The sequence below is a fragment of the Cyanistes caeruleus genome, chromosome 2 (assembly GCF_971803275.1).
Source record: "Cyanistes caeruleus chromosome 2, bCyaCae1.hap1.1, whole genome shotgun sequence".
NCBI classification, from domain to species: domain Eukaryota; kingdom Metazoa; phylum Chordata; class Aves; order Passeriformes; family Paridae; genus Cyanistes; species Cyanistes caeruleus.
In genome coordinates this window covers 96,743,469-96,767,961 of record NC_141702.1, presented here as the reverse complement: position 1 = coordinate 96,767,961, position 24,493 = coordinate 96,743,469, and the positions used below count along the sequence as shown (strand labels likewise).

Below are 24,493 nucleotides of genomic sequence, written 5' to 3'. Positions count from 1 at the left end.
TCACTCCGACTGACGAACCCACAGCTCCGGGCTGCAGCCGCCTCCTTTCGCTTTATTTTCGTGTGGCAAAGACATCGAACCCCTCTCCTTTGTGTGGCTCTGTGGTGTTACGCTCGTACATCCCCCCCCCCAAACCCCTTGTCTGCCGGGGAGGGGAATAAGGGCATCCCGGCCAAACCGCTGCCGGCGCGACTTTCCCCGGGCTGCGCGGCCACGCGTGGGAAGAACCACATCCACGCAGCTCCCTCCCGGCCCGGCGGCAGCGCCCGGGGCCCGCCCTGCCCGGTAGCGCCCGCCGGGGGGGTCCGCCCGCCCGTCCCGCCCCTCTCCGCGCCTTCCCCGCCGGGGGGCTCGGCCGAGCCTGGGAGATGTAGTCCCGGCTCCCGGGCTCGCCGGCGGCCGGCGGGGCTTCTGCGGGGGACTACGTTTCCCAGGCCCCCCTGCTGCTCGGCCGGGCCGCGGGAAGGGCCGGGCTGTCAATCAGCGCGCGTCGGCGGGGGCAGCGGGACGGGGATCCCCCCGCCCGCCCCGTGTCCCGCTAATAATAAGTGCTTCAGAACCTTAAAAGCAGGGAGGCAAGTGTCATGCGGGCGCGTCGTAAGGGGCTGAGCTCCGGCTGAGCGCCCAGGGCTGTTTTGCAGCCGGCATAGCCGGGAGGGGAGAAAAAAAAAAGGAGAAAAAAAAAAAAAAAAAAAAGAAGCCTCGGAGCTGGTTCTCGGGGAACGGGCGAGAGGAGAGAAGCCCGAAAGGCTGGACAAGCAGTCAGCGAAGTGGCGATGAGGCGCAGGAAGACGGCGGTGGCGGCCGGCTGCTGCCTCGCCTTCCTCCTGGGCACCCTGCTCAACCTCCTCTTCATCCCCGGCTCCGAGCACCCGCCGCCGCCCCGCGAGGAGCTGCCCCCCTCCCCGCCCGGCGCCCCCCTCTACCCGCCGGAGGAGGAGATCGGCGGCGGCCAGGCCGCCCTGGCGCGGCAGATCCGCGAGCGCTACGAGGAGGTGCTGCGCTACCGGCAGCACCGGGCGGCGGCGGCGGCGGGGCGGCGGCCGCTGCGGCCGCGGGAGCGGCGCCTGATGGACCTGGCGCCGCCGCGCACCTCGGCGGAGCAGCCGCGGCCGCCGGGACCGCGGGGCCGAGCGGCGGCGGAGCCGTGGGCCGGAGCCTCGGCCGAACTCTCGCTGGAGCCGCCGCTGCTGGGCTGCCGCGACATCCGCGATGTCAGCGGCGTGCAGTACCTGGGCTCGGGCTACACCAAGGCGGTCTATAAGGCGGTCCTCAACCGCACGCTGGCCGTGGCCCTGAAGGCGGTGGACTTCGGCGGGCACGACATCGCCCACTGCGTGCGGCAATTCTCCGCCCTGGGGGACTGCTATCGCCTGGCCGCCTACAAGATCGTCAAAGAGATGATCCTGCTGCAGCGGCTGCGCCACGCCAACGTCCTGCAGGTACGCGGGTCCGGCCGCGGAGCCCCGCCGGGGCGGGTGGGTCGCGCTGCCTTTTCCCCGGCTCTCAGCCCCGCCGCGGACAACCTGCCGGAGCTCCCGCCGCCGGTCCCGGGGAGCGCGGGGAGCGGGCCGGGAGCGGGCCGGGAGCGGGCCGGGGTGCCCCCGAGCGTCCGCGCACACGCCCCCGTTCCCCGTTCCGTGGGCAGCCGCACCCCCTTCGGCAGGCTCGGTGGGGGTCGCGGTCGCCGGGGCAGATGTCCCTGCCCCCGGCACGGCGGTTCCGTACCTCCCGTCCCCATCGCGTGTCCGAGGGAAGGCGCGTCCATCGATGGGCGCTTTCCGCTGGCAGCGGCGGTGCTCGCACCCCGGCGACAAGTGAATCGCCCCGGCCGGGCCCGCCATAAGGTCGGGAGATGCGGCGCGTTCCCCCTCCTGCCCCGCATCCCCCCGCGGCGGCCGGCCCTGCGACTTGCGCTCTGATCCCGCTTCCTCGTAAACAAAATGAATACAGAGGTGAGGAAGGGGGCTAGGGGCAGGCTGAGGAAGGACTCGGAAATACAAAAGCACTATCCGACTGCGGAAAATAAAGGCCGGCTTGAATGCAAGCGCCGCTGGCTCCGGTACCCCCGGAGAGAAGGCAGCGGTGGAGTTCCCCCCCACCCCCGGCTGCCTCTGCCGGGACTCCCGGCGGGCAGAGCTGGATCCGCACAGCCCCGGCACAGGGCTCAGCCCGGGGGGCTCACCCAGGCAGGCCGGGTGGGAGTCCTGCCGGCCGCTGCGCGGCACCGCGGCACTTGCCAGAAGGGGCTGCATTGTAGGGCTGTTACACATCAGCATGAATCTCAGCGGGTCCATTTGGATGTAAATGCTGGTATGGAAATTCCTATTGCGTTTCGCATAGCATGAGCGTTGCAGTAGAATAAAAAATGAACGTTAGACCAGACGGTCTCACAGTAGGTGCTTTTTGAACTGAACCTGGTAAAGGAGTTTTGTGTTTCTTCTTCAGCAGCTGCAGCAGGAGTACCAGCTTCCCCCACGAGAACTTCAGATCCCAGGGATCAAAGCTCTCGAGTTTCATATACTATTCAAAGAAAGGCTAGTCATGATTTATCCACGACAAGAAAATAGATTCCTTCCTTCCTTCCTTCCTTCCTTCCTTCCTTCCTTCCTTCCTTCCTTCCTTCCTTCCTTCCTTCCTTCCTTCCTTCCTTCCTTCCTTCCTTCCTTCCTTCCTTCCTTCCTTCCTTCCTTCCTTCCTTCCTTCCTTCCTTCCTTCCTTCCTTCCTTCCTTCCTTCCTTCCTTCCTTCCTTCCTTCCCTCCTTCCCTCCTTCCCTCCTTCCCTCCTTCCCTCCTTCCCTCCTTCCCTCCTTCCCTCCTTCCCTCCTTCCCTCCTTCCCTCCTTCCCTCCTTCCCTCCTTCCCTCCTTCCCTCCTTCCCTCCTTCCCTCCTTCCCTCCTTCCCTCCTTCCCTCCTTCCCTCCTTCCCTCCTTCCCTCCTTCCCTCCTTCCCTCCTTCCCTCCTTCCCTCCTTCCCTCCTTCCCTCCTTCCCTCCTCTCTATAATGCATAGGGAAAATAACGTCTTGCAAACCACAAAACCCTGTGCTCCTAGGAAGGGTATTGCTCCTCTTGGCTGTGATGATTTCTGTTTGGAAAAGCCATCGTTACTGGTTGCTCTGAGAGGATTTTGTGTCCCTCCCCAAGACTGGGTTTGTTTTGTTTTTTTGTTGTTGTAAGCGAGTTGGCCAGCGTGTGTTTTTTAAACTTGAGTCATTTTGGTAGGCACTAGCAAGCTTTCCCGTGTTACTCGTGTGTAGTTTTCTTATGTGGAAGGATTAATTTGGCATTAATTTGGCCGTCCCTCTCATAAAAAGGAAGGATGCTGCGCGCTGTCCGTCCCCACAGGTGCGGGCGAGGGTTCCTCTGGCAGCGCTGCCGGAGTTGCCCGGCGCCCCGCTTGCCCCCACAGCAAACCTTGGATGAGCCGCAGGAATTCACTTCTCCGGTTCGGGGTGATGTGGAGGAACCAGAGTAATTCTCCGGTCCGGGATGTCAGGTGGACTCTGAAAGGGGGAAGCGCAGGCGACATGCGGGGTGTCCCATGGCGGGGGGACCGTGGGGGGAGCAGCTGGAGGATGAGCAGGCACTTCCCACCAGCGCCAGGAGAAACACGCCCAGCCTCCGTGCTGGGAAAATGCTCTCATGGGGGAAAATCCCGTCTCGTAGTTAGGGCTTCGTATTTACATGCCACCCCATTTAAAAATAGATTACACTTAAATCGGAAGCATGTTTTCAGAGTCGTTGCGATTTTGTGCCGGCGTTTCCTTTTGCCTGCCCTCCTGCTGCAGGAGCCGCGGCGGTGCTGCCAGGCCGGGAGGAGAGCCCCGTGCCCCGGCCGCTGCCCTTTGCTGTGTAATGCACCGCGCTGTGGGGGCGCACGGGGCCGGGCTGCTGCGGCCTGAGTGAGGACCAAACGTGTGATAAGGCATTGCCTTGGAGGGAGACGGTAAATACCGAGCTGCCAGGCGCTGTTTGGGCACTGTCGGGACAGCGGTGTTGGCCAGGAGCGAGTCTCCGGTGTGTGGTGCAGGAGCTGTAGAACCGATGAGGAAAATGGGCGCTAGGGAACAACATGAAATATATTGGTTGTGCCTCGGTTAAAATCTCACACAGGACAGGATCGGCTGACTTCATGATTGTTAACTTGTTTTCACTGTCCAGGGTTTGCTGCCGAGGCAAAAGCCTCAGTTCAAGAGCCAGCTTTTGACAGGCGCTCCTGCTCCCATTAGAGCTACACACGCACAAGCCACGATGCCACCACATCTACTGGGCCAGCGAGGGCCGAGAGCTTCCCTGCCTTTGCTTCTTACCTCGGTTTTGCTCCTTTTCCCCCCCTCCCCGGCGGCTCCCGGCATACCCAAATACGAGCCGGCTGCTATAAATAGCAGGGAGGACGTGCCACCCTCCTGTCGCCCTGGCGTGCCGGGGGAGGCCAGGGCTGGCCCCGGCTGGGGCAGGCGGGGGAGCCAGGAGGGATTGGGCAGGGCGGCGGCGCTCACCGGCCCGCTCCTCGGAGACCGCCCGGGGCTGGAGGCGAAGCGGGAGCTCTTCCTCCGCCTCCCCACGCCGCGGGCGTGGGAGGGAGCGACCCCGGGGACGCGTCCATGCAGGCGGCCGGCAGCAGCTCTGCCTCAGCGGGAACCCTCCCGGGCATCCCCGGCCCCGGTCAGGGACTGGTGGCGGTGAGTTTCTTCTGCTGAAAATAAAGTTTCGCGTCGGTTCAGTCCTAGGAAAGGGGGTTTTCCTGTAAATCTCTGGCAGCTGACAGCCTGAAGTGTAGTTTGTAAGATAACAGGCTTGTTCTTTACTGTCTCAGCAGTTCTCATTCTGGCCTGTCTCTTGTCAAAATCAGCTTTTTTTTTTTTTTTTTTTTTTTTTTTTTTTTTTTTTGTCATCCTTTTAAAAAGACTTGATTGTTGTACAATATATGATAGAGGGGAAAAGAGCTCTTTCCAGAAAGTACCAGTGCCGTTAGACAACATGCTGACATATCCGCTGTGCCCTCCGCCCCGGGGAAGGAGCCAGATGTGTCAGCTCTGGCAGATGTGCTGAATCAAGTCTAGCAAAAGAAACACGGAAAACCAGCAAGAGGGAGAGTGGATTCACATTAGGCAATGCTGAGGCGAAGGCAGCTTGCCTTCCTGTTTTCATTTCCATGCTTTCCCGTCACTTGCACGAAGGGCCAGCGCTGGGCCATCTCCCCCCCGGCCCCCGCCGTCTGGGGCTGCCCGAGGCTCCCTGGGGCGGCGGCCGCTGGGAAGGGCAGGTGCAGCCTGCAGTGGAAATATATTTGCTTTGGAGTGGCGAAGAGAGGGCTAGTTCATTAAAGTTGATTTTATAATGAAGGGCACCGGGGAAGAGGGGGAACTGGGTCACTGATTTATTGTAACAGAGGATTTAGAAGCCCACTAATTGCTTTGCAGTCGCTCTGTGTAAAATGCGGTGCCCGATCTCTTCCTTTCACTCCGTGCTGTAATTTCTTTTCTTGCAGAGTTCAAATGCTGCTGTCTGAATCCTGGCTTTCTGTGCATTTTAAGATGATTTAGTGTGCTTTAATTCCCTGCCCATATTTGAGGAAAGAAAAGAAAATCAAACCATTTGCAGTTAATTTCAAACAACGAGCACAATTGTCGTGACACAAAGGCAATGTTTGATTTACTGTAATAATGTAATTGTAGCCCTGGAGTATCAGCATTAAGGTTGGTGCCATTCTTTTTTCATTTGCATTGCTGAAGAGAAGGGAGGGAATGTCTGAAACTGCAGAGGTTTGGAAAAGTGCAAGCTTATTTCTGTGACGGCTATTTATCAGCACTTCCAGTGTGAGTTCACAATGATTCATTAAAGAAGGAGCTACCACTTTCTTTTTAAAAACACACACAAAAGCTCAGAGAAGAGGGTTGGCTTTGTCTGATGCTGATGGAAGACACCATAACAGCACCAATAGCTTGCTGGCTGCCCAGACAAGGCCGGTTCATTTGGCTTATTTAGCTTTAGTGTGAAGTTAAAATCTGAATGATTTAGATGAAATATCTAGATGGCATCCAATCCAAATATAAAAGTGGTTTCAGTATGAATTGGGTCATTTAGCTCTATTGTATTTGTAGCTGATTTTTTTTTTAAAAGATGGTCGTCATTACTGGGAGAATATTTGTCTCTTGCAAAATTAATTGATTAAAATTGAGTGCAAATAATGCATCACTTACTGTTGACAAGCAGATTTAAGGTGTTCTAGCCGATCACAGTATTTTTAAATACCCGTTTTTAAACAGGATTTTCTTTTCTTTACATGTGATAATGAAGGGATTTTCTTACCGATGGTTTCCCTATACATATGCATAGCCAACAGGATATGGCAGTTTTAATTTTAATGTGAGAATTAAAATAGTAAAGCTTTGTATACGGTTTGCTTATTCCAGGTGGAACTAGACAATCTTTCCAAGTCTGAATAAGGCCAATATGCAATTAATTTCCAGTGCAAATTTATTTTGCATGGGGGTTGTATGGATTCTTGAAGGTCTGGTGCTTCGCCATCATTTTTAAAGGAATCAGTTGTTTTCACAGAAGGCAGGGGGGAAGGGGAGACTGCTATAGTGGAAACAGCTACCCAGGGACCTCTTCCCTGTTGCCAGCAGGTGGGCATTGAATGCTTTTTGTGATGGCAGTGGTGTAGGATTCCCAGCAAAAAGTCTTAGCCGTGTCTGGCTGGAGTTTGGCCATGAGAACGCAGGGAGCTACTGACCTGAGAAAAGTGCTGCAATTGCTGATAGCAACTGGTGGGAGTCTATATGGAGAATTTGTCATTCTTAACTTTTGGATGGGGCAGCAGAGGTTCCCAGCTCTTGGACATCAAACATTTCAAAATCAAGTGTCTAGGGAGAATTAACCTTTAAGGCGGGGGTTGGGCTCTCACTACGCATCCCACATACAGGGTTGCTGCCTTTAGGAAGGTCATGTTAGACTGGGAGTGTTTTTTTAATGTTTTTCTAAATTGCCTCAGTTGAGCTGCTCTTGGGACAGGTTTGTTAAAGATGAGTGAGGCAAGACCAGGCTGATAGTGGCTGTTTAACTGGTGCTGGGATCAGAGGAACCTCAGCTCCCAGAACAAATGAGCCTGCCATATCTTGTCAGCGGCAGGGGAGCTTGGCACCTCTTGCTGGCCACCTCCTTCCTCTGGAAATTGCTGCCACCACCACTGCCTGGTGAGCCGTGATGGAGCAGCTTATTTGTCCCAGTCAATCCATTGCTTGGGTTACCATAGGCACATCTTGAAGGAGCTGAGGCATTTACATCTCTTGGGTACCCTTCGAGATGGTTAGTGGTGGTCCACACAAGGTGTTGGGGATGGACATTCATGTGGTGAGAGAAAAAAGCAGGCAGTGCCACCTACTGATGGCTCGGCAGAGACAGCCCGCTGCTGCTAACAGATGTCCCCGTAGCCCCAAGGAGCTCGGGCTGGAGTGGAGAAGGGCAGGGAGAGCAGACAGATGCGGTTTGGCGAGGAAAGAAGAATTACACAAAGTGCTTCTTTATTGTAAGACTGCTTCCCAAAAGGCCCAGATGTTATCCTGCACTTTTAAGAGTGAAGAAAGGATCTGTTAACAAGAGCTCCAGAGCTGCTGCAAGCATAGAGCTGATACAATTGCAAACCCACTCTTAACTGTTCCTTTCCCTGGAAGGCAAGCTACACATCTTGATGCTGGAGTCACCCAATAGTATTTTTTTTCCCCACCGAATTCCTTGGGTTGGTAGAGGGTGTTCAACTTGCAAAGCTGCTAGCAGGGATGACTTTCCGTAAGGCACATGTCATCACATAAGTTAGAAGGGCTACATTGTCCGTCCTTCTAAAAGTAGCATTCATAAAACTAATCCCAGTTATTTGTTGAATGATTTCTATGGTTGTTTCTCAGTTTTATGTGCCACGTAAATCATTCCAGAAGACTGGTTTGAATTTCTGCCTCCTTTATGGGAGCTGATGGCTTGCAACCACATCCAGTTTCTTTGAGGAGAGCCCAGCACTGCTTCTTCTGCTCGGTGGCTTGGAGAGATCAGTGGTCACCACAGGATGCTGTGGGTATGATCAAGTTCTCCCTTGCTGCTTGCCGTTTTTCCTGGGAGCAACAATGAAAAAACAAGGTCATTCTGGGCCGTCAATATCCTGGCCTGGAATTAGTTATGACCAGGACAGAATTGCAGGGGGAGGCAAGCACATGGTTTTTATATCTTACAAGGATAAATTCCCCCTGCCCTCCAGTGTGAGATAGCTAGGTAAATCTCCTCTTCCTGGTATCCAGTGATAAGGCATGTGGGAATTGTTCAAAGCCGCACTGGGGAGGTTGAGACCTGACATTAAGAAGGGTGGTCAAACACTGGAACAGGCTTGCTCAAGAGGTGGTCAATGCCCCAAACCCATCAGTGTTAAGGAAGCATTTGAACAATGCCTTCAGTAGCATCCTTTGACTTTTGGTCAGCCCTGAAATGGTCTGGAAGTTGGATTACATAATCATTTCCTGTCTTTTCCAACTGGCCCACTGAAATATCCTGTCCAATCCTATCCCTGAATTGGATGATTGTGGGCCTTTTGCACATGCTCTGTCTTCTAGTTGTGACCACGTTTGGGAAGGGCAGGCAGGGATGTGGTGCTTGGCCAGGGAGGAGGAGAGGACACCTGGAAGGGGACACCAGGGCTGGCATAGCTCTGCTCCTCTGTCTTTCGGCCCTCTGCGTGGACACAGTGTTGGTGGATTCAGGCTCAGGCTGTGTTTGGAAGTGTTGCTGGCCTGCCTTGTCAAGTGTCTGTGTCAAATATGCAAGCTGGGCTTTTGAAAAGATATTTTTTAATGGATTTTTGTGTCAACACAGTCGTCTGATGGCTCAGGTGGATGCCCCACAACATCTAACTTCTGTTGGCATTTTTCATTTGAGTGATGGCCGTGAAAAACTGGACAAGAACTGGTTCTCACAGGCACTGTGCTAATACTAATATTGACTCTAGACTAATTTTAAAGGACTTGTTATTTTTCATCACACTCAGCTGAACTGTTCAGTTTAGGTAACAGACACCAAACATGGGTATTTTATATTGTTTTAGGCCACATTTGGAAAAACTTAGTTTGGGTAGACTTGCCTTTTTCTTGGACTATGTAGCTGCATATATACTCCTAGCTTATTTTAAAGCTTGCCATGATAAAATTCAAAATCATATGACTCATACCTAAGAAAGAAGATTTATACAGATGGATTTGTTATAATAAATCCAAGACAAGCATTTCTGAACATGTGATGCACAGAGGTTATTTGACAGTTTTTAAAAGCACAATCATATCACGACAAAGGGTTAATTTAAACTTGTGGTGCAGTGGAAGTGAATGCCGTGGCTGTGGATGGAGGTCAGGGGGTCTTCTGATCTGGCTATTTACAAGGTAATGAACTATGTCTCCAGTGATACCAGCCTGTTTCCACTGAAATCATGGTTGTATGAGTGATCCATTTGTCTTCACTGGAAGGCTTTACAAGAGTAGGCTGCTTGAGTGACTAAATATTTTCAGGGTTGGGCCTTGAGCTTGTGCAGTGCAATGCAAATTCAAAGTGCTGTAAATGTTTTTAGTAGAAGAATTTTCCACTTCAGAGTATAAGGAAAGCAGGGAGAGTAAAAGGGAGATAACATTACTAAATCATAAGATTATAGCAAACATAATGCATGTCAGAGCAGCAGGTATGTATGGATATGTATACACACACATACCTCTAAAATATATGGAGATATCTGTGGACCTTTATGGATATAGCAACAGATATGGGTAAATACACATAATGTCTGTTTCTGAGTACTACAGTCCAATTCTTCTATTAATGAAAATGTTTAGTAGCAGTGCCAGGAATGAGATTATTGTACCTTTTAGTTCTCCTGCAGTTTAGTGTTAATCATGATAATACATTTATAAATAAAGCCTAGGCAGAACTGTGAATTTAGAGTTTAATATTTGAATTACCTACCACTTGCTCTTGGTTCCAAAATCCAGAAGCAGGCAAAATCCTGCCTCACAGCTGTCAGCACACAGTTTGGCTCCCGGTCTCAAAAGCTTCTGCATGGTGCAGGGGATGTTTTATGTAAAGTCTTTCTCCAGTGAAACTCAGCACTTTGCAAGGCTTGATTGCTAGATTTCAATGGGAGAAAATAATTTTCTCATGTGCCTTCTTGATATATTCTATAGCAGGAAAGTCGGCACTGGATTGATCTTCAGCAAATTTAGGCATTGAGTTCCCTGCATTTTCCAGGTTCTCTGCATGTTACAGGTTTTCATGTACTTTTGAGCTGGTTTGCAATATATAAAAATATTTAAATATGTATTTTAAAAAAAATATATAAACATTTTGAAATGCACATGCAAATATTATGTGTGTACATTAGCTATCAGAACAGGCATATACATATATGCCATATATACAAAAGATATATGTGCTTGTGTGTATATGTATGTATATTTATATATGTATGTGTATTTATATATGTATGTACCATCAGCAATGAAGGGAAATTTTTAAAGCACAAGTGATTAATAAATCTTAAAGTGGCAGAAATGTATCAAATCCTGTATTGGTAAATTGTAGCTGTATCAGGCTGTGCTGGGGATTTCTGCTCTTGCAGGGATGGACTGTCTGAGTACTTCAAGGATGAAAGGTGAATCCAAGGACTGATTGCCTAAAAATATTACATTAACTTATCAATAAAGTAGCAGGAGCTTCTAAAATATGCTGTTCTGGTTTTGAGATGTAGCAGCTCAAGCAAACGGCTCATCAAAGACCAGTAGGAGCTTTTTATTTCCCCCAGGCACTGAAACACTACAAAATACAATCTTGACACAACCAGTTTTGATTAAGCAAGTCTGTGTCCATGTATTTCTGAAAAGAAAGGCTGTATGAAGTGTTGACTACTGTTACTCTTTCTACATGGGAGATAGTATTTCATTGCACTTTTCTATTGTGGGCAGAAGTTGGGTCCTACTGTAGTCAAAATTAAAAGAGAATAGCAGTCCAAATTGAAAGAGAAGAGAGGTTTCTGAAATTTACTTCTGGTGTAATGCAGTTGAGCCTGTCACTTATATCACAGCTGGTAACAGTGTGCTTGAGGTTCACATTCCAGGACTCACAGAAATCTCGTGTTCATTAAAGAAAAAAAGGGAATATTGCCAGTTTTTGTGGTTGTAGAGAAAGAAGAATATTTACAACGTGTTGTGATTTTTAGGGAAATGTATGATCTGTGCAGGGGCATTTTGCAGTCCTGTCTCAGCCTGGCAGCAGAGCTGAGCTGAACCAGCAGAGCCCCAGCTGGGAAAAGTGGCTGGAGACCGGTTTGGAAAATGTGGGTCCTACTGTTTGTGACTGAGCAACCTCTATAAAGGAAATGTAACACTTTGGCAATGGTCCTGGTTTGAAATTCATTTTAATGAAAGTCCAGCCAGGGTGTCTACACCAATGCAGGAGGGCTCATCGTTCGCACAGACTTATCCTGCTGATGACAGCTTAATAAGCTTCTTTATTTTGTGTTTTTATTGTCAGTAAGCTTGTTGGCTTTTGTGTAGAGGATGACCTCTGCTTTTGCCCTTCCCTGCTGCCCCAGCTCTTCTGAAAGGGGCGCCTCTGTCCCCATAATTTGTAGTAAAAGGGAATTGTAAAGGGAGGTGAACTGGCTGGCTGTAGGAACACGGGCTCCTACAATGCAATATTACTTTCACAGGAGCCGACCATGTATGCCCAGCATGCCTAAAAATTTGGGAGTCAATGAGAATTTTGGGTGCAGAAAGACTAATGCAGGACTGAGCCTTTATGACCGAGAAAATCCAAACGGTGAGGGAATAATTTGGTAAACGGGACTACTCGAAATAAATGAATTACAACACATGATGTGAGAACAGGTCAACATTTCATATCTGGCATACATTTTTCTAAACAGACAGAAAGGCATCCCAGTATCGTGACTGTTTGCTATTAGATTCTACACAAAAATTATATTGGGGTGGCATTTAAATGCAGTGACTCGAGATAGCAAAAAGATGTGAGATTGTATTTCTTTCCATTCATTTAATTGGAACCATACTGAAAAAGCGTATGAAAACCATCACTCTTCAATATGTCTGAAGTGTAGCTTTGTGACGCTGAGAATGATGTCCAACCTAATAGAATTTCAGATAGAGGAGATATTTTGGCTCATCTTTTGCTTCCAGCTATATTCAGTTTCCCCATGTGGTTATTTTTCTTGTTATTGTATGCACCAGCTATCTGTTTCTTACTTCACTGTCTGGGAATACAAACCATTCTGTCTCATTTCTGACCTTAAAATGGATTGGACAAAAACAAAAGGAAGTTAAAAAAAAATGTTTTGGGTAGTACCCTCGTTTCTTGTAAGTCAGCTTTTCAAATGAAAGGCCTCAGTATTGCTGGGGAATATTTTGCATGTGTATATATTCTGTATTTTGTGACTTCTGTGTGCTGGGTGGTGGTTCATCAGGAGGGGATGAATGTAACCATTTGAGATGCTTAACTGGCTGTTGGGACTTGCCCAGTTTGTAATCATGGTAATTGCGCATACATATACGGCCATGTAATTACATGTGCCCTTTTGCATTTAGTTTCAGGAGTTCATTTAGAAAAGCATAAATGTGACCCAATAAATCCTTTGTATCACAGACTTCTCTGCTTTTATAACTCTATATGATTATGTAGTAACACTGTATCTGGAGAGGTTTCACTTCAGTAAAATAATAACGAGCTCAGGTTAGTTTATAGATATAGTCAGATACTTGGGCAGTGAAGACTTTTGCCATGGTACAAACAGGACACTAAAAGGAAAGAATTATGGGCAAAATTCCAGCTGAGAGCAAACCTAACTTCTTGTTATTACTGTTGGCATTCATGGATCAAGATACAATAGACATAAATAGGTACTGTAATTAATTTCTACTCCTGTGATCGTATGCACATAAAGAGTGAGACTCATTTTTAAATATTTTTCATGTAAATATATATATATGTATTATGTTTTTATAATCATAAAGGAATGGTTTGTCTCCTCTGTTTCTGTTTCCAGAGTTGTTTTCACAAATGTTGACAGTGTCTGATGGGGACTGATACCTTTTTTGTATTCAGTATTTCTGTGAATCAGCAGCTACTACAATACTGTCATTTCCCATCTGGATTGCTTGCTAATTTCCATTATGGCTTTTTTTCCCAGTGGATAGTATTATTGTGCTAAAGACAAGAGCTGCAGATGATACAGAAACATCATCTAGATTTCTAGCAGAAACAGCTGGGTTTTGACACAGAAATGAGGGTTTTCAGACCTGCCAAGCTTCATCCCTTCTCCTTAGTGTGCCCACACACGTAAGGGGTGGAAAGTAGCTGGTAAGGACTGCAGAATCCTACTTTCCCTGAGAAAACAATATATATTGTAGTAAATAGTTTCATTTGATTCAACTTTTGGCTAGCACAGATAGCGTAAACAGTTGTGTTGGTGTGATCTTCTAAGATTTAATTCCTGGCATTAAACTGCACAAAAGTGGTGTCGTAGAGGATAAGGAACAAACCCAGGTCTGGTCTGAATGGCTCTAGATGGAGAAATTATTGCTGTTAATATCCTTGTCATGGTTGTAGCAGTAAAGACAAATGTCTGTTTTCCTACTTCAAATGTTTGTATTGGCATCTATCACAATTTCTCTTTTTGGCATGTTTTAAAATAAGATAATCCAGATTTTTTTTCTCTTTTTTCTTTTTTTTTTTCTTTTTTTTTTTTTTTTTTTGTTTAAGTTAATGTTCATGTTTAAGCAGCCGTTTTGAAATACAGTGCCATTTTTACACCAAAAAGAAAAATTGTTTACTTCTTTTACGTTTTTGGCACCCTTTTTTCCTTTGAATGTAGACAGCTAGAGTCAAAACTAGCAGCATGGCTCATAACAAAGCCCGTATTTGCTGACTTTAGCCTGGTCTTTGCTTTTCTGCCTGGGGAGGTCACAAGCTGTAAGAATGTGCTGGATGCTGGAATCTGCTCACAGGGGCTGTGTGCAGCCTCAGCCGCTCCCTCTGGCTATGGCACTCTGCTTTCCTCACGGTTTGGGACTGTCCCAGTTCTGGCTGCCTGAGCCTGGCTTCCTCTGCAGGGCCACATCTTAGTGCTCTCAGCACCAAGGAACTTCCCTTGTCATCTTCTCTGAGCTTTCTAAGACTAAAAGAAAAATTTTGATTTAAAAAATCAAATTGCTGTGGGCAAGGCAGTAGAATGGTAGCAACAGGACTTTTTTTTTTTAATGCTGTATTTTCACACCAACCCTTTTACTGTATGTTTTATTTGACTGGGGGCAGAGAATATATTTAATTTTATTTCATGTGCATGCTATTCTGGCTGGAAAGTTGTGATCAGATCCTTATCTGGCTCATTTAATATCCTCTCTGCCAGGGTTTGGCAGGGAGTTCTTAAAAGCCTGTCTCCCAGCCTGTCAGACATTGTCCCACTCCATATAAAGCAAGACAGTCTCTCCTCCACAGTCTTTAAATATTCTTCTAGTGCAATTATTTGTGCAAGTGAAAGTCATTCAAATATCCTTGGAAAGCAAATAAAAGAAGAAGCTGGAGTATGGCTGAAATTGCCATTTAAATGCTTTTAAATTGTAGAAGCTACTGGCAAATAGTATTTTGGAGTATTTGCCTTGCTTTAATGATATTGTACACAGAAATTCATCAGGTATAGCGAGAAGCAATTTTTGGCTGAGAAAAGATAAATGTTGGCCTTTCAATTGCTTTTCAAGGTGCTGTGTCATTCAAATACACATTGGCACTCAAAGCACAAACAGCAATCCTGTGGAAAATGTCATTAAAACTATTTGACATTATTTTTTAAGCATAAAATCAGTATTATTTAGTCAGGTGTTGCATAGGTTAAATTACCTTTCCTCAGGTTTTTTCCTGTTTCTGCATTCATAGATATGTTAGACAAAAAATAACAATAATAATAATAATAATTTTATCTATTTGTCATGGATTGACCCTATCTAGATGCAGGGTACCCACAAAAGCCTCTCACTCAGCTGGAGAGGGGAGAGAAAATACTGAGAAAGGCTTGTGGATTGAGTTAAGGAGAGGGAGAAATCACTCAGCAATTAATGTCATGGGCAGAATACTCGGGGAAAAATTAATTTGGTTTATCAAGTCATAATAGGGTAATGAAAGATAAAACCAAATCATAAAAACATCTTCTGCCCACTCCTTCCTGGGCTCCTACTTCTCTCTTGATTTCCCTGCCTCCTTTTGTGAGCAGTGCAGTGGGAATGAAGGTTGTGGCCAGCTAATCATATGTTGTTTTTTCTCCTCAGGAGAGGGCTCCTGAGAGTCTTCCCCTGCTCCAGCATGGGGTCCCTCCCACAGGAGACAATCCTCCATGAACACCTCTAGTGCTGAGTCCTTCCCATGGGTTACACTTCTTCATGAACTGGTCCGGAGTATGTTGCTTCCACCAGATGTAGTCCTTCAGCATGTGTTCCCTGCAGGGTCACAGACAGTGCCAGAAGCACAGCCCACAGCCTCCTTTGGGACTCCACATGCCAAGGTGCACTGTGCTGATGATGCCTGCTTGTGTTGTTTTCAGCTCTACGGCTATTGCTACCAAGACAGCAATGACATCCCAGACACGCTGACAACCATCACTGAACTGGGCTCGCCTTTAGAGATGATTCAGCTTCTACAGACTTCCTGGGAAGACAGATTTCGGGTGAGTAACAACTGTTTTTAACAAGGACTTTTAGGAGAGTGAGAAACAAGTAATATTATGAAGCAGGGGTTGTGTATTCTTCAGCGCAATTCACATTTATTAAATGTTTGTTTTGCACTTGGTTAAAAAGCAGTATTTAGCACTCTGCTTCTGTAGTGTTTAAGATACTGTGTTATTTTGTCTATCAATGTTATCTAATAGTAACTAGTTATATGGTTTTTACATGATATCTCAAAACATTTCTTACTTGTTAAGAAGTAAGTAGGTCCAGGAGTTTTGGCATTGTGCTTTGCAACTGGGATTTAAACAATAGAAGGATGTTACATTTCTCTCCTGATCCTTATCATAGGTTTGTTTTATAATTGTTTTCTGCTATTTCCTGCTCTGTTCATTTTTTCCTGGGGAAAGAGTGAAACAAACGTACACAAATCTCAATCCCAGTTTGTCCACCGCACTGGCAATTTACCAGGAGCACGAAGGTCACACTTAATTTGTCCAAAATGAAGCCAGACTGCAGCAATGCTTTGATCAAGACAGCGCTGTCTCGCTTGGTGTATATGGGGACGTGTTGCTGTCTGAGGTTAACTCCCTAGGACGTGGAAAGGCAGCAGCAGTCTCCATCTGAAACACTCTGGATTGCTCAGTTACTACATCTGTGCCAGAAAATTGAAAGTGTGCCTGAGTGAGCTCCGAGTGGAAGGAGCAAGGTGCAGCCCAGGGCTTTGCTGTGGCATTCCTGCACTCTCTGAAGGCTGTGAGCAGGATTGGAACCTGCTGGAAATGGCTCTGGATCCTGCCTGAGGTCAGTGCAGGAGAACAGCCTCAGTGCTGGTCAGACCCGGCCAGAGACCATGCTAGCCAGCGTGCATGTGGGATTAAGCTTCTGTGCCCAGGAATGTTCCCTGGCAGGGTTTATTTTTCTCATACAGCTGGAGCAAGTGTGTTCCCTGCACTAAGCTTCAGCTCTCTTTTCCTGGAAGAAGCGTGGTCTTAATAAGCAGCAGAGGTACTCAACAGTGTTCCACACAGAACACAGGAGCATCTGCCTTTAGCTCATCTCATCTAGGGAATACAAATAATGGACTGTGACAGCAATTATGTACAAAATAAATGACCAAGAGATATGTGAGATTATGGGTAATAAACAGAGAAGTTTCTTTCCAGAGTGGATATTTCTGAGTGAGCAGTTGCAAAGTAGATGAAGATGAAGACGAAGACTTTCACGGAGGTGAAAGTTAGAATTACTGGCGAAACATTCCTGTGACCACTGCAATGAAGTCCTAAATAATGTTGTGCTCATTTGTTTGTCTAGGATGCTACTAACACAGAAAGGAAGGAATTGAAATTGTCTTGATATGTGAGAGTTTTTTGTGGTCCAGTCCTGAAAATGACTGCATAAGTCCATGAGGTTATTCCTACAATTGATAATTCCCTTGTGTGGACAGATTCAGCAGTAAGCTGAGTAAGCCAGAGGTGTGTGACACAGAGCAAAGCTTTTACCTGTGTCCTTAAACCTTTTTGTAAGGGGGCATTTGCAGTCCCATCCTGCATCAGGTCTGCATGGCAGAGACTGCTGGGGTTGGGCACAGAGGTTGCTGATGCAGGAGCAGGGGCATTTGAGAAAAGACAATAATTTTGGATGACAACCTGTGGGTTTGTTCAAACTAAATTCTTGTTTTGTTGACATTTGAAGATACCTATGTTATAGGATAGCTTGGGCTGGATGGGCTTTTTCTCTGCACTGTATTGCAGAATAACACAGACATGAGTTCTGTGTCCTTCCAAGGGGGAGGTAAGACTGGTCAAGTTTAGCATCCCATAACCAGGCTTGTATACACCCAGAAACATCTCCATACGAACTATGGTGTCTTCTAAGTAGGAGAAAAATGTTCTTGTCAGGTCAACCAGGAGAAGGATTGTGTAGGAGCATGAGATGGTCCTAACATCTCACAAGTGAAGTGTCTGTGAGGGATAACTTCAGCTGTGCTCAGCTTTTTTATCAAGGATGCATTGAGCTGCAATCTTGAGTGTATTGTCTAAGCTCCTAGTCTGAATTTGGATTTGACTACCTCAATGCACGTGCCCTTAAAATTGTATTTTAATAGAAAACAAAGATTACATATAAACAGTAAAAAGCCTGCTAAACTGAGTAAGACCTGTTATTTATTTAATACATAAAATAAAAATTCCAGTATTTAACTGTGTTCATATTACTGCGACATTTGGATTAATAGGTTACGTAGTGGACTCTAAAGGAATGCATGAATTGAAAACAGGACTCTGGTAAGGGGGCTGAATTCAATGTTCATCAGGGTTGCTGTCTAGTAAGAGTTACTCAAGTTTCTAACTTGGAGTGGAAAAGTGAAACATCAGCACAGAGCTCCCACCTCAGGCTCAAAGTGGTGCATGAGGGTCCTCCAAGGCAGACCTGTCAAGGTAGACAGACATATGGACTTAGCCTGAGGCATGGTGAAGAGTTACTTTGGACCCGTGGAGCTCCTCTTCCTGGGAGGAGGAAGGAAGAAGGAAAAAATCAGAGGAAACAGTGGAAAAAAATTATAAAAACAGTCAAGAGGCAGGATTGGTACAGAGGCAACACAGACACTCTCTGCACCTGGGGCTCCAGGCGTGGGTGCTGGGCAGTCCAGCCAAAATTTCCAGACCTGCAGTTCGTAAAGAGCAGGATCAGACTGTGTGGTCAGCGCCTGTGCATAATGTTATTAAAAGTTAATGCTTTTATTTCTGTTTAAAGTAAGAATAGCAACAATGAGCCCTGCTTCAAGAATAGTGTGGGAAAGCACTTGTAAAGAAGCTTATTTTTGTTTCAAGTCTCTCAGGATTTTACATTCAAGTATGTTAATCCTGTGAAAAATACCTTGGTTGCAACATTTAGTTTTGAGGATAAGTTATAATGCTGATATTAAGCCATAAATTTATGGACATATCTTCAGGTAAAGTGGTTTTGTTGTATATTTTGCACTGAGAAAATAATGCTAGGTGCCCATATTTTTGTGTTTCAGATATGTCTCAGCTTAGTTCGGCTTCTGCATTACTTGGCTCACTCTCCTCTTGGCTCGGTGACATTACTGGATTTTCGCCCTCGGCAGTTTGTGATTGTGGATGGGGAGCTGAAGGTGACAGATCTGGATGATGCCAGTGTTGAGGAGAGCTCTTGCACTAGTAACAGCGACTGCTTCATGGAATTCCCTGCAAGAAACTTCACCTTGCCCTGCTCGGTTGAGGGACGGTGTCAGAGCATGAATGAAAAGAGGAATCTCTACAATGCTTACAGGTTTGTGATCAGATAAACTCCTGTAGAGTTTAGAGTGGGCCTAGAACTCCAGCATCCTTTAGAGTTATTCACATCAATGAGCACATATGGTCTCAGAACCAAAGCCCAGGAGTAAGTGAAGCCATGAATAATTGTTCCATTTGTGAAAATACATGGCATTTATAACATTTGAAATGTTTTTCATACTCTGAGTCTGATTCACCACTCAGTCTAATTCTGTGTTGGTTGAAGCCCACTGAATTCTTCACTCAAGCTGAGATTTTCATAGGAGAGAAGCATAAGCACTTTTGGAACTGGGGGCTCGCAAGCTCTATGGTGAGATGATCCAGCAGCTTTTTGGTGTGAGTTAATAGGGGTCTTCACATGTTTTACACCACCAGCTGAGCAAAGGGCTGGCTTTAGAGGGAGACTTAGAGCTCAGTTCACATCCTGCCCTCTGGCTCAGTGCTCTCTGCCTTGCTGAAGACAGCTGTGGTAGGGTAACAGCCCCAGTGTGTCCCTGGAGCTGCTGGGACCACCCTCAGTTGCTGACAATATGGGTTCTAAGCCCAAACCTTTTAAAGGGTGGGCTTTTCATTCTTCCAGCCCTGGGTCTGTGTGAGCAGGTGCTGGGGGAGTGACTCCCAGTGCCATGCCCACAGTAGAGGTGATGGGTCATGCTGGACCAGTTGGCCATGCTGGAGGAAGCGTTCAGCTGTTGCAGCCATCTCCCAAATTTGATTCTAAAGGTTTGTCCACATTTATAGCTGGGTCCTTTTGGGTGATGGCTTTGTGTTTGTGGCCTTGGCTCTTCCCCATCTGCCATCACACCCCCAGAGGGCTGTGTGGGGTGCTGGGGGAGCCATGTCACTGCTTTCCAGGGAGCCAGTAGTGGATGCTTAGTGCCACGCTCATCCTGCCATTGCCGCTCTGTCTGATGGGTGCTGCTGGGACAGGCGGCCACTTTGGCTGATCCACACAGGAGGATGGAGATCTCAGAGCAGTGCCATAGTGGTGTGCTCATTTCTTAGGCTTCCCTTTCAAGTACTGTGCCATTCACTGCCTTCCAAACCACAGTGAGGAGAGGCTGCTCCAAAGAGAGCCTTCTGCTTTGGTCACAGAGCGCTCACCAGCATGTGTGTAGCATTAGCTGACCACACTGAAATGGGCTGCACCACATGACAGCCTTCTGCAGTTGTGCAGTGCAGTATTTAGTGTGTCCTGCAAGATTTTCCATTTCCATTTGCTTGGCTTAAAGATCTTGCTTAGCTTGCTGGCTTTTGGTTAAGACTGTTTTACTGGTTCTGGGTAAGAAGCCTGTAATAGGCACCCATCCATCTCAGTCGTAAATGGGGACATGTTTGTGCTGTGGTGGGCTTGTGGCAGGTTGCTGGTCACGCTGAAGGAAGTGGTCTTTTTCTAATACAGTTTTTAGTATTGCCTTTGAACTGCTCTCTAGTGTGTATTTCATGCACAGTGTTCTCAGCCCCTGCTTTGCCTTAATTCCATAGAGACAGCAGGGTTTTGTTGATGGGTGGATTTATGCTGTGGGAGGCTGTGACCACCCATGCTAAGGTATTACAACAAACCCTAGTACTTGTCTTGGAGGGTGAAATCCTCACTTCATTAGGGATAGGCTGCTAAATTTATTATTTTCATAGGTGTGCTCTGTTGCTATAGGCTTAGAGGGTGCCCTCTGATGCTATTAGAAGTCAAAACCCCTTGTAATTTTAAAATGCAGCACACCCTAACCTTGGAAGCATACTTAAGTCTATCTCACTGGTTTCTTTATGAGGTAAATAATTAAAGGAGAGAAAACATTTGGGAGAAACCTCTACCAGAACTGGCCCATCTTGGCTTTCAGATGGTTACCTCCTGTCACAATTGTGTCACACTGTGTTTTCCTCCAAATATTTGGGGGAACAGTTTCCAAAGCACTGGACAGTTTTGAAAGTAAACATAATTAATATTTTGAACTATTAACCAATGGCTGAGATGAATTCTTCATCATTGAGAATTCTTAAATTAGGATCAGATAGTTCTCAAAAAGAAGGAATTTGTAGGAATGAATGTAAAAGGATCTGACAGTCTGTGTTATGCAGATCACAGGGGACACCACTGGCCCTGGAATCGATGAATAACAAATGTTCCTGCAAATAAGTTGTGCAGACTCCAGTGTCTGTACATGTCAGGATTTCACATGAGGGTGTTTGCAGAACAGTCGCATGTTTCTGTAGCCCTGTGGCTACAGAAAAACAATAACCTCCGTGACTTGCTTCCAGCCAGCACTGAGCAAGCTTAGTGACAGCTACTGAATTTTTGTGAAGAACTATTCACAATCAGTTGGACTCTGCTTCAGGGATAATCTCTAAGCAAAAACAATGAGCTAAAATTTACCAGACAAGTTATTTGTTACAAATGTTGTGCTGCTCTTCAGATTCCTGTATGTATTTACATTGGCTGTTTCATACTTATCATCAGGAAAACCTACCCAAGTGGATTATCCCACTTGGGAAAACCATAAACATCATTTTTGTTTGGGGTGAAAAAGGGAGTTACATTCTCAAAGAAATATTCATTGTGTAAATAGAGTGTCAGCTCATCAATACTTGCTTCTATGATCAATTTTTGGTATCAATAACTGAATTTTCTAATTTGTGCTTATGTAAAACATCTGCTGGTCTCCCTCCTGAGCATGAATCCCTGTGAGTTTCCATTTGACAACGTGGTCTCTGTATATGAAAAATTGTTTACCTCACTTTTCAGGTTAGATGTGAAGCAGGGCAATTTACCAATTGTGTTCCTGCTCTTTTCATTAGCCAACACTTATGTCCAGTAGTTCTGTTTATATTGTCAGGTCCTGACTTGTCCATCTCCATCTTAGGTTTCTGTGACACTGAGTTGGTTGCAATAGGTGTTTGTAGTATTGGCAGAGTAGTAGAAGTCTAAAGGAGAAGTATGATGGACTTAAGGGATAATATAATATATATATTATAATATATATAAATTATATATATAATATATATATATAATTATATATATATAATTAGGAGTATAATGTACTTCAAGGGATGGTAATGGCACATTGTTTTTTCTTTTGTAATAAAAAATATTAAAGTGGAGTTGTGGAATCTCCTTCTCTATAGATATTTAAAAGTCACAAGGACACAATCCTAAGTAACTTGTTCTAGGGAGCCCTGCTTGAGCAGGGAGGCTGGACTTAGCTGACCTCCAGTGGTGCTTTCCAACCTCCCCATTCTGTGAATCTGTGATTCTGCATCCATCAGTGAATACCTACATGAATGTATCTTGATTATAGATAAATAAAAGGAATAGAGAGGACATTCCGTATTCCAGCAGCATTAAAAGAATAGAAGGTTGCTTTCTTCTTGCAATTAACTTGAAAATTTAATATAGCTGTAGTAAAGAAAACAATAATTCCATTTATTAGAAATGAACAGAAATCTAATCTATGCATTTTCAAGGTTTGAAAAAAAAAAACAAACAAACAGTTCCAAGATTTATGGGGTTGATGGCATCCTTTTAGTTTGTTGAAGTACAGACAGCTTTGCAAATGGTTACAATCCATGGGGCTTCACAGCAAATTGCTGTATTAATGGAACATTTACATAGGTACAAGGCAGCCTTGTATGCAGCAGCGTGGTCTGGGTAGGCCAGACAGCTCTGTGTGAATTGTCTCAGCTATGCATTTATTTGAGTATAGAATACCATTGTATTTCCTGAACAGGTCAGTGGCATGTAAGCAATAGGAATTTTATTCCTTGTGATGTTCAGGAGTTACCAAGATATTTGTAAACTCTTGCAAAAAAAAAAAAAAAAAAAGTCAATATCGGTTACTTTTCTATTGCAGGTTTTTTTTTACCTATCTTCTTCCACACAGTGCTCCATCCTCACTGAGACCATTACTGGATAAGATAGTCAATGCAACAGGTAATCACAATAAACATGGTAATGCCAAGTAGTTGCTTTTTTAGTGTAACTATTAAGACTGGGAGGGGAGGGTGATGCTTTTGTGCTTACTGCAATAGAACTAGATTGTTTTTCTATCCAGGATAAAATTGCTCCCATACCAAGAAGGCAAGAATGGGCCCATACCCCAGATAAACCCCATTTTTATATTTTACCTAGGCTTCATTGGGGGTATTTGTTTCATCCTGACATCTCAGCACTGGGGTGAACTGCATCAGAATGCAATTCCTTGTGGGGTCTGGAAGAATTTCTGTCCCTGGAAAGGGAAATTTTAATGATAACACCAGGATACTTTTTCATTGTCAATGATACCAGTGGTGTTTTATTCCTCAGAAGCCAGAGGCATAAATGACATTTCCATAGATTTTCACTGATCACCAAGGCAGTGACTTTGAGACAAGAGTAGTTGCCTGTAACACTGATTTGAGGCTTTTTCAGTGCCTTCCTCCAGTGTGCATCCAAAGGGAAAATAAATGATGCTGGGCTATAGCTAGTGAGCAAGCAAAGCTTTGGCGCTCCTGTACCAGCTGATGTTGATCTCTTGTGGGGAGTTCTCAGTGTTTTGTGCCTGCAGGCCTGGGGCTACCAGCTGGACAAGCCAGCCTCTGGAATGCCTGGGTCAACCAGTCCTCAGGGATTTCCTGCCCATGTCACAGCCCTGCCAAGGTTGGGCTGGGCACCATGGGGCTCCCATGCTTAGAGCTTCATTCAAATGAAACCTTGTTTTGTCCTGTGCAGGATGCTCCTCATCTAAGTCATTGTTTTCCTCTGCTTTTAAAGGAGAGCTTCACTGGGGAATAGATGAGACAGCTGCTCAGCTGGAGAGAGTTTTGAATCTGTATAAGAGTGGGGAGTACCTGCAGAACACAACCCGGGTGCCGAAAGCTGGTAAAGTCATCTTTCTTGAAATTTACAATCCAAGACTTTGTTGTGAGGTTTGCAAAGGCTAATGTACAGAAAACAAAGCTCAGTGGTCCTTGAAATCACGCATGTTTATCTGCTTCGTGCTTCCTGGGAGCCTCCTGTAACTCTTCTCATTATGTGATGTAGCTGGACATCCATAAGTATGAGCAGGCTGTGGTAGGAATAAGGAAATCCAAAGGGAGTTCTCCATGACAGATTTATGGCAAATGTGTTTCATCACATCCACAAACTGCTCTTATCATGTCAAAACCTGCCTGAACATATATTGGGGAGAATCCAATCATGAGGCTGTAACCCCCCATGGGTTTCCTGGGACTTAAAAGGAATTTCTTGTAACATAAGCATTTGTAGATTGGAAGACTAAAATTTTTACTTCCTTTGCAAGGGAAAAATAGTGTGTCCTTCAGCTTCTGCTAGCAATAGAATAAAAAAATAGAAAAAAAGAACAGGATGAAAACAAGGCCAAATAACAGTATCTTTTTCATAATATGTCTATTCAAGCTGTGGTACGAAGTGGTGCATGTTCTTCCTAGAAGGATGACTGTGGAATTGT

The 24,493-nt window shown here is 45.9% G+C and overlaps 1 protein-coding gene across 1 annotated transcript in view; it reads left to right on the top strand.

Annotated features, from left to right (window-relative positions):
- The first annotated feature begins 627 nt into the window (after window positions 1-627).
- The window catches only part of PKDCC (protein kinase domain containing, cytoplasmic), a 35,853-nt gene continuing 11,987 nt past the window's right edge, over window positions 628-24,493 (top strand). The window contains exons 1-5 of the mRNA XM_086878466.1: window positions 628-1,442; window positions 15,633-15,755; window positions 18,776-19,047; window positions 22,898-22,977; window positions 23,797-23,904. Coding sequence (XP_086734592.1) covers window positions 777-1,442; window positions 15,633-15,755; window positions 18,776-19,047; window positions 22,898-22,977; window positions 23,797-23,904 — 1,249 coding nt within the window. The 5' untranslated portion in view covers window positions 628-776. The remainder of the gene's footprint in view (window positions 1,443-15,632; window positions 15,756-18,775; window positions 19,048-22,897; window positions 22,978-23,796; window positions 23,905-24,493) is intronic.